Source organism: Akebia trifoliata, chromosome 10, assembly GCF_017979445.1.
Source record: "Akebia trifoliata isolate Shusen 1 chromosome 10, ASM1797944v1, whole genome shotgun sequence".
Classification (NCBI taxonomy): domain Eukaryota; kingdom Viridiplantae; phylum Streptophyta; class Magnoliopsida; order Ranunculales; family Lardizabalaceae; genus Akebia; species Akebia trifoliata.
The window spans coordinates 25314879-25325657 of NC_141384.1; the positions used below are offsets into that span (position 1 = coordinate 25314879).

At 35.4% G+C, this 10779-nt stretch overlaps 1 protein-coding gene across 1 annotated transcript; it reads left to right on the plus strand.

Moving 5' to 3' along the window:
• The first annotated feature begins 254 nt into the window (after nt 1-254).
• Nucleotides 255-9725, plus strand: LOC147393423 (uncharacterized). Its single transcript, XM_086456052.1, has 3 exons — nt 255-513; nt 588-706; nt 9410-9725. The coding sequence occupies exons 1-3, from the start codon at nt 338-340 to the stop codon at nt 9433-9435; spliced, it is 321 nt and encodes a 106-aa protein (XP_086312178.1). The 5' UTR covers nt 255-337; the 3' UTR covers nt 9436-9725.
• Nucleotides 9726-10779: the final 1054 nt, after the last annotated feature.

Genomic DNA, 10779 nt, shown 5'->3' on the forward strand with positions numbered 1-10779 from the left:
CTTAATTTTAAATTTTAACTATTTTAATTTTACTGTTAAATAAGTATGAGAACCGAGAACTAATCTGAACCAAGTTTGATTTGGATTGATTCGATTCTATAGGATAATTAGATTAGTTTGATTTCAAATTTGTAGACTTAATCATGTTTGATTCAATTCCAATTTTACTAAAATCCGAACCATATCCACCATACTCTCATTAGTGAGATTACGTATAACACACCATTCTTTTAATTTTAGAGATTCTCTCTTCCTTATCCAAAAGATATCGAATGGAACCTCCATGTTATAAGCTTTAGACCCTAAACCTTAAACCCTAGAACTTAAAAACTCTCTCATGGCTTCCACCTGTAACAGATTCATCAACAGAACAGCTCTCCAATCACTTAAATCCGCCATGAAATCAAAGGTTCGAACATCTTCTCTAGACGGATCTTCAACTTCAAGAGTCTCTCATTCAAGCAAATCTACCTCCACAGTCCCTCTTCGTCGTTTCTCCACCTCCACATCCAGGTTACTCGATCGAAAACCCCAGTAAAACCTTTTTTTTTACCCTAATTCCGATCTGATAAGGTTTTGTTTAACAGATCTCCAACCGAACTTGGATGTGCGATGTCCCTGTTACCTCTCCACAGCGCTGTAGCCGTAGCAAGGCTGACTTCACGCTTGAGCTTAAATTCAAGGATTTGTCGCGCTCTCTCACAGGGTAGCCTCTGCTGTACCTCTCCCGATCTTTAATGTTTGTTTTTTTTAGTGTGAGTATCTGTTTCTCATTGAGATTCTCTCAATTCGATTCATTAATTTGGTATTTGTGAAATATGTCTAAGGAAATTTTTGAAAAGTTTCTCTTTTAATTTAAGAAAATTGTTTAAAATTGTTTATCGAAATTGAAAACTGAACCTGAAGTTGAAATCACTTAGGGGGCAGTATAGAGAAAACGGTTTTAAAATTGATTAGGTCAAAATTATTGAATGCAAATAGGTCTCTTACATGAGTCCCATCATACAAAATAAAAAATTCTAAACATTAAAATCTTTTGAAAAAGCTTTGGTAGCATATAAAAAATTTAACCACTTATGAGATTTCTTATCTTAGTATGATATAGAAGAATCATTCATTGTTAACCAACCGACTACTCCAAAAGACCGATATGTCGGAGAGGGGGAGAACTATGAATATAAGAGGGTCACGAGGCTTAATTGGGGTATGACATACCCGAGGGTGGAGGAAAATATACACTCAACACTCCCCCTCATCCATAAGGGTGGAAAGAATTGAACCCATACGAACCTACAGCTCTAATACCATGTTAACCAACCAACTACTCCAAAAGACCAATCTATCAGAGAGGGGAAGAACTATGAATATAAGAGGGCCACGGGGCTTAACTTGCGTATTACACAGCCAAGAGTAGAGGAAAATAGACACTCAACATTCATAATGTTGTATCATTATTGAAATGATCCACCAACATGCTAGTGTTTTTTATGAGTCACAAAATTGAGAATTTTTCCTGGAAGCTGAATAATTGTTGAAATTCCATGAAACCCACTCAAGAGTTTATGTTCAAAGAATGGCAAACCTTTATGGGTTGTATCCAGAGGCCTAGAAAGCAGTGTGTTTTAAGTCAAGGACAGTAGTTCAATTGTTGATCTTGTAGTAGTCGAAAATATCAAAGATTTCATCACTTTAATTATAATAAAAAAATTAATTTAAGAAAATTTTATTGTATCTACTTGATGTTCCAATCTTTGCTTGTTTTTATTTCACTTCTTTATTTATACATATTTTTAATTAGCGTATGTTTGAAATTTGACAATCTATGTGGGGGCAAATTTGTCTCATGCACCTCAAGATATGTGATGCGCATATGATAAATAATTTGATTGTCTTTTGATGCATAAAGTAGCTTTGAAGGATGCACGTAGGTTCCACTTTGATGCCAAGTCAATTTTCAGTTTGATAGAGTTTAGGCTTAAAATTGGAAAAGATGGTGTATTTTGGCCTTTTCATTTATTAACTCTTAAAGTTTTTAAGTGATCCTAGAAATTGCAGGTTTAAATATACGAAATGTAACTTTTAATTCTTATTTTTCCTTATTTGAGCAGTCTTATCTCTTGGGTCGTGTTTGATTTCAAGGAAAATATTTTCCTAACGAATTGTTTGGAAAAGCAACTTTTCACGGGTGAGACAAGATTGGGTTCCAAATCCACCATCCGACCATTTCCAAATTCTTCTTTAGGTGGGCCCATTCGCAAGGCTTCCAGTTCCTTTTAGATTCGAGAACATGTGGTTGTTACATGACAACTTTAAGGAGTTGATTGAAATTTGGTGGTCGGTTTTGAGCTTTGATGGTAAACCTAGGGCGGTGTAGGTTGAAATTAAAGTTCATTAAAGATAAACTCAATGAGTAAAATTGAGGGGTGTTTGGGAGGGTGGAATTGAAAAAGAAAGGGCTCTTATTGGAGTTGGAAGGTCTGGATAAGAGGGAGGGTTATCTTTCCAGGGGGAAGAGCTAAAAGGGGTGCCTTAAAGGAAGAGTTTAACCAAAGGGTAAACATTGAGAAAGTGCATTGGAGACGAAAGTCTAGGGTCAGATGACTAAAAGAAGGATGGGAACACTAAATTTTTTTTCATCGAATGGTCAATGCTCTCAAGAGATCCAATTTTATTTCTAAGCTTTAAATTGGGGGAAGTTGGGTTGAACAGGAAGAGGAGGTTAGGAAGGGCGTGGTTGATTTTTACAGTGATTTGTACTCTGAATGTCACCTTGTGAGGCCGAAGCTTGATGATTTGCACTTCGATCATATCTCTGCTTCGCAAAGGATTTGGTTAGAAAGACCATTTAAGAAGGAGGAAGTTTTGCTTAACATTTCTAGTTTGTGTTCGGATAAGTTTATGGGTTCACTTTGAGTTTTTTTAAATCATGTTAGGACACGATTAAAGTGGGTATGATTGCAGTCTCGGTGGGCTTTTATGAGCATGGAGTTCTTGATCAATTGTTGAATTGTTCTTTTGTGGCCCTAGTTCCCAAGAAAGCGGGGATTGAAGACATTTAGATCTTAGTCCAATCAGCTTGATGAGTGCTACTAAAATGTTTATCGTGAAGTTGTTGACAACGAGGATGAATGAGGTAATTTCAGGTCATTGGTCCTAATCAAAGGGTATTTGTGAAAGGGAGACAAATCATGGATGGGATTTGTATTGCCAATGAGTGTGTAGACTCAAAGTTGGGGCGTATGGGGTTTGGCCATAAGTGGATTTACTTGGTAATGAAATGTGTTTCTTCCCCATCCTTATTATTTATTAATGGGTCCCTCGAAGGCTTTTGTAAGAGTTCTCGGGGCTTACGGCAAAGGGACCTCTTCTCCTTTTTTGTTCTTGGTTGTGGTCGAGGCTTTGGGTGGAATGATTGGAAAAGCGGTAGAGAATGGAGATTTGGGAGGTTTTCTTCCTAGTGTAGGGGGACCATTGGTGACTCAATTGCAGTTCGTGGATGACACGTTGGTTATTTTTTTATGCGGACGTTGATTAGGTTAGGTTCCTTGGTGGTCTTTTGTGTTGTTTCGAAGCAATCTCCGGTTTGCCCCGTGAATCTTCGAAAGAACAGCGTCTTTCCAGTGGGAAAAGTTAGTAATACGAAGTTTTTTGTAGTGTCTTTGGGTTGTCAAGTGGGGACTCTACCCTCATCCTACTTGGGTCTTCCTTTGGGTGCACAATATATGAGTAAGAGTATTTGGGAACCTGTGGTTTAGAAGATATCTAGATGGTTGGTAATGCTTGAGGGAAGAAGATGAAAAAAGGGGTGGTTAGGGAATTTGGTTTAGGATTGGGTTAAGTGTACTTGGGAACCTGTGGTTCAAAAGATATCTAGATGGTTGGTAATGCTTGAGGGAAGAAGATGAAAAAAGGGGTGGTTAGGGAATTTGGTTTAGGATTGGGTTACAATAGGGATACCTTAAAATTTTAGGGTCAACCCTAAGGGTTTGGTTGCAAGGTCTAATTTTGACATTTTGCAATTATGATTAATCTAGGTTTATAGGATGTAAGGATTAAAGGTTAAGAAAATGGGAAAAGGATTAAGGGTTGATGATGAAATTCTTTTTGTGTCACCTTTAGACTCATCAAAGAAGTTTATATTACCTTACTTAACTTGGGCAAGCAAGGGTCGAACCCAAGGGAACATATGTAAGTTAATGAAATCAAGAAAATATTATGCTTATTTTTCGGAATCAAACTGAAGATAAAATCAGAATTAAAAGGGATTGGTAAATCTTTTTGGGAGATTAAAATCAATCTAGAAAAGAAAGATGGAAAAACAAAATGATTAAAGCATTAGAGATGATGATTCCACCTTTCACAAAAGATATTATAATCAAAATGCCAATTTAATTCCTGATTTTGTCTCGATCCAATTAGCAACCAAATGCACCTGGATTGGAAAATAGAACTTTTAAAATCTGTGATTATTTGAATCTTTAAGCAATATTTTACCAAGTAACCAAATCTTAATAATCATCTACAAATGCCGTGCATAATCCATTTTGAACTTATCTAAGAATGGATTATCACCGTTAGGGTTAGTTTATTACTAAGTTTTATTTCTTGGTAAGTTAATTAAACAGTAGAACCAAGTATTGGAATAAATTGATGCAATGATAATAAAATCATCTTGCTCTTCAACTTCATCATCCTCTATAATAGAGGAGTTAGTTACGAGTCATCATAGATTCTTAGGAATGTAAAAATAAAAGAAGGTAAGTAAAAAATAATAGGAACTTGGAAATAACTGTAAAAGAAAACAATCTTCTTCGAAACTTTAATCACTTTGTACAAAGTTTCTCTCTGATTACAGAAAAATAAAGCTAAAGAAAATAAAACCTAATCTTGACCTAAAATTCTCTCTCAAAAGAAGTTCATTGAAACAGAAGGTCTGGGCCCTTTAAATAGAAGAAAAGTAGGGTTTCTGTGTTCTCAAAAAACCCTAACCCTAATTACATAGCTTCTAATGAGAGGACCAAGTCAACGTTGCTTAAACACGCAATTCCACAAGAATCCAGCGATGTTGGTAATCCTACCAACATCGTTGCCTTATTGGGGCTTTTGCTTTCCAACTTTAGGCTGGAGCAATGTCTTGGTCTCTAGAATGTTTTCTACCTGCTGACTATTCTTGGATCTTCCGTCATAATCTTGAGAATATTTGGACCTAAAAATAATTAACAAATTAGTTTCATTAGGTCCATAATTTAATTGAAATTAAATAAACTAATTATTATATGGGCCTAAGTAACAAATTAAGTTAAAATGGGGAATTGGTTAGTTAAATTGTGCTAAGGTCTTGCATAATGGGGCCTTAAAGTCGTACTTTTAGGCTCTGATTAGTTGAGGTATGTAGGTTTTAAGAATCAAGAATTAAGAATTCAATAAAATTTAAGAGAAAATAATAAAAAGAAAAATAAATATTAGAAGAAAAAAGAGAAGGGATAGAAAGATAGAACCTTAAAATCACACCAAGGTTTCTTGGAATTAGACTAAAAATGGAGGAGAACTCGTTTCACTCCATAAAAGAAATTCATTCTATATTTATCAAATTCTTCGTTAAAAAAAAAAAAAAAACTCTAATACAATCTATATATAAAGAAATTAAATCCAAGAATCCTAATCAAACTAAAATTCTAAATAAGTCTTAATTTCGTAACTTTCTCTCTCCTAATTTTTCAATTCTAATAAAGGTAAATACAAGACAAACTAAATTTGCTAAACTACCCCTAAACATTATACTAAGACCATGGGTTAATAAAACGTGAGGAAAAAAAATAACTCAAAATTCAAAGATTAACTAATCTAAAATAATTCCGACAATAAAACGATAAATCTAAACCCAAGTGAAAATCTAAATAATTACAAAATTTTCGTTAGAACCCTTGACCATTAACTTGATTTGCGTTCCGCATTAGTTGGGTTCTTGGCAAGCAAATTATCTTTCTAAGAAAGGTAAGCTCTTTGATCAAGAGTGTGTTTTGTAGTGTCTCAGTTTATTATCTTTCCTTGTTTACGATTCCTAGTAGCGTGGAATTGAGATTGGACAAGATGTTTTGGGATTTTCTGTGGCATGACAAATATGGGATAAGTAAACTCCATTTGGTTAATTGTAGAAATATATGCACGGTGAAGAGTTTGGGTGGTCTTGGATTTAGGAAACTAGGTGCTTTGAATGGGGTTTTGCTAGGAAAATGGTTGTGGAGGTTTGGAGTGGAACGAGAAGGATTGTGGCGTAAGGTGATAGCAACTAAATACGAGGATGACACTTTTGGTTGAGAGCATGGTGAAGCTAAGAATCCGTACGGTTGTGGTGTGTGGAAAGGCATTCTTAAGATCCTCCCACAATTTAAAAAGAGGACCACTTTTAAAGTAGGGAAGGGGGACAAAGTTAGGTTTTGGGAGAATTCGTGTTGTGGACTCTTTGAAGGACAGGTTCCCTGCGTTATTTGCAATCTCTAGAAAGCGGAATCTTTTTCTCTCCAGTTTTCGTGTGATGGATCAAGGAGCTCCTAGTTAGAAAGAGGACTTGGGCTTTAGGAGGCCTCTTAATGACTAGGAATTGTCGGAGATTACAGAGTTAATGGATTTTCTTGATCTTGTCTCTTGTGTTTCAAGCAGTGAAGATTTGAGAATGTGGGCCCCCAGTTCCAAAGGGTTGTTCTTGGTGAGAGAATTTTATAATGATTTAAATAGGTCTAGGGATCTTTATTTTCCTTAAATGGTCGTGTGGGGTCCAAATGTGACTTTCGTTGTTTGGACAGCAGTTCAGGATAGGATACTCATGCTCGATCAGTTGAGAAGGGGTTTTTGTGATCCAAAAGGTGGTGGTTGTATGTTCTTGTCAAAGGAGGAATCATCTAGACATTTGCTTGTGCATTGTGTAGTGGCAAAGGAGGTGTGGGATTACTTTCTGGAGTTGTTTGTGGCTGATTGTTGTCTTTCGGGTACTGTTAGAGGAGTCTTTGAGGAATGGCTCCAATTGGGGACATCATTCCGACACTCCAAGAGGTTAATCTGGAGTCACACTCTGTTCGCGATCACTTGGGGCCTTCGGAAAGAAAAAAACACAATAAGAACTCTTGAAAGAAAGGCTTAATCTAGAAGTGAGCTTATTTTATCAGCTCTCGGGTTGATATTTTTTTGGTGCAAGATTTTCAAAGAGTTCAAGGGGGTGTTCTTTGAGGACTTCCTTGTCCGATGGGACATGGTTTGTAATATTGCCGAGCCCTAGTTGATGGCTCTTCCTTTTTTCTTTCTTTTTTTGAGTTTGGTCACCTCTATCGTACCTCATGTTGTATGTTTTTTCCCCCTTAATCTATAATATAAAAATAAAAAATAAAAAAATTCCCTAAAAACTTCACCAAAAAAAAAAAAAATTGAGAAAAGAAGCAAAACAAAGAGACCAATCATGACTTCCAAAATTGAATGCTCATTCCCATCAAAGATCCCACAAATCGCAATGGGAGTAAGGTCCAAACTCCAAAGAATCCTCTTTCTAAAAGCAAAAGCTAAGAAACATGGATTACACAGATCAGGGAAAACACTCAGAAATATGAAGTAGGGATAAGAATTGATTTTGCCATTTTCAACTGTACTAAATTTTGTTTCATGGTTTTTATTGAATAGAAATTTTTCGCAAAGTTCTTTTTAAGAACACTTGCATCTAATTTGTTAGTTGAAGAGTTTCAAGGTCGATCTCTAGTAGGAATTGAACAGTATTTCAATTTCTTTTTGCAAAGGAGGCACTTTCAGGTCTTACTTCAGTAGTCTCTGGAATCTGAATGGCCTCTTGTAAGCAAGAACCCCACTTAATGAATGTTATCTTTGAGCATACCCCTGGCCAGCCAGTTCTAAATCACATTGTAGCCATCATCTGATATTTGATTTGCTTAAAAAAGGAAAAAAGAAAAATTCGAGGAAAATTGGATGTTCTACTTCACAGATGTTGCCATACCCAGAATCACAAGTTATGGGGAAATACTGGCCCCGGATTTTCTTGCTCTACTTCACATATGTTAGCATACCTAGAATCACAAGTTCTATGGTCAAATATTGTCCCTAGAGCAAATTAGAAAATCTTATCAAATAGGGTTGATTAGCATCTCAGTAGTGAAGTTTGAAGCATTGCACCTCTCAGAAGCATAGCCTCACACCAATCTCCAGAAGTTCATCTCACGAGCTGAACAAATTTTTTTTTTTTTTGATAGGTTGAAGAAGAACTATTTTCTCTAAGTTTAAAAAATCAAAATCAAATTGTATTACAATTTTTTTTTTTGTTTTTTTGATAGGTAAATTGTATTGCATTATGTTTTGTGAAATGAGAGCGGGGATGAGTATTTATAGATAAGCTTTGGTGGTAGCCCCTCTCTTCTTCTTACCGTTCAAGTGGAAAATGATGGGACTAGTTGACAAAACTGTTCAATATACTTACAAAATATGACATTACAATGTGGTGCGCACATCCAATCAATCTCTCCCGTCTTAAGAGATGCCCTTGCTGAGAAGCTCATTGGTCTGACAAACCTAATTGTGCAAACTATTGCTTTCAATTGTACATTATAGTCATCCACTTGTTATTTACTTCCCCATTCAATATATTATCTGTAGGATCATTATAACAAGTCACACTCATATTCTGGAAATATACCAAAACAAAAGAATTCCACAATCAAACACCCTAAACCCCATTTTTCTTGGAAAAGAAAATGAAAAAAAAAATCATCCGATTGTTTCCCTATTTGCAAGGTTCATTGGTTGGTGTAGTACTACAGAAGTGTCATGTTATTACCCTTTAGATAAAGCCAGAGAGCACCTTGATTGGTTAGTGGTTCAGATCTAGATTGAATAGAGAACCAGATCTTCATAGTATACATATTTTGGTTTGGAATTTTTTTTTTTTAACCGATCAAAAAAATAATAATAATGGTGACAGAATTTCTCCTTTTCCCAGATGGAATTGATGGCACGTGATTCGTTTTGCCTCAACCCACTTGCTGTTTCTGAAGGTGGGTCCCCATCACATATGTTCAGTTTTTGTATGGACTATGACCTCTGTTTGTATTTATCACATTTATAGTAATTTCGTTATACAAGCTTTCTTAAGTCATATTTCTAGTGGGCCGTATATTAGTTAAATTACGTCTTATTTCACCTCTTTTGTTCGAATCACACCATAAATTGAGTAGTTGTGTGGATACCATTTTCCATCTTCTTCCTGACATGGTATTTTATTTGATTCATTTAACGGTGGCTTTTTATACAAAGTATGTTCTATGTGTTTGATAGAGTTTGCTTTGGTAGATAGTGCAGTATTTTATTCATGTAATATTGATTTCTGATGCTAATTATGTTCTGTTTGTTGAATTAGAGCTCGGACTATCAGTTCCAAGGTGAAAGAGTAAACACGACCTCCACCATTGCAACATTTATCTTCTCACAATTGAATTTGCAAGCCTCTTGTAATTCTTCCCACCAACATCTGACTTCAGGAAAGCGTATTCGCTGTAAAAGGCGGTTAAACTTTATTTGATTTCAAGAGGCCAACATTCTTTAAATTACTTTGATTAAAAAAGAAGAGTTGAAGAGGTAGTCTTGCTTTCTTTTTATTGTGTTATTTGCAAACATTTTATAAGTAATCATACCTTTCTTCCTCTCATAGTAATGTTTCCATGTTTACTGATTAAGTTTCTCCATTCTCTTAATCTTTTTTCTTGCCAGTACTAAGGATATGTCGATCGTATCTTCCTGTCGACATTAATATTTGACATAGATAACACATAAGTAAGATTTGGGTGTAGTGCTGAGAGCCTTATTTGTGCTTGGTTTCAGAAGTCGTGCCATGGCTTCCTTTTATGTCTCAATTGGCTCTGCACTTTCTCAAGCTAATCTACTTGATACACGGTGTAAGTTTGCTAGATGTGTGCTTCGATGTATCAAAATTTTGTTGAAATCATGGAAGTGCCATATAACCTGATTTCAAAACCTGCCCAAACTTGATTTTACTGATCTTGTTAGAAATAGGTTTTTGTGGCAGCAACACCAAAAGTATTGGGGCCTGGGCCCGTTGCTCAGTTGGAGTCAGAATTTGAAGCGGCAAGCAAGGCTGCTTCAATAAAGATTTTGTAGGCCACGTATACATAAACATCCAATTTGCTTGATGACTTTTCAAATTATATTAGAGTTGATAACATATTTGATCATTTTTCACTTGAATTTAATATCAATCTCTATTTTTATTTTTATTTTCTTCCATTTTTTGATCAAATAGGAGGTAGTTTGAGTGTCTCTGGTATTTAAAATATTTAAGGAGTTTTTTTTAGGGTAATTTAGAAACACCCCCTATAAAATTGGTGATATTAGGTTTTTACCCCTTTGAAAAATGCAAGATTAGATTTAAGTCAACATTACTTTTTCTCAATGATTTAATGGTGAAATTTTGTTTTTTTTATCAAAATGATCTTAAATTACTAAATCAAATTTTGGAAAAGAGCTAAATTTGACTGAGTTGCATAGCTTTTGTTAAGAAAGTGTGGCTTATTATCCACCTATCTCATTGGCACTCATTCTATTTTTATGTCTTTTATTAAAGGGTAATTTAGAGATGCCCCTCCATGTTTTAGTGAATATTAAAGATACTCCCCAGTGTTTCCAAACATATGGCATGTACCTTGAACTCAGTCTCCTGTAGAATATTTATATACAATTGACCTTAACGCCCTCATCTTCAACCCCTAGCCA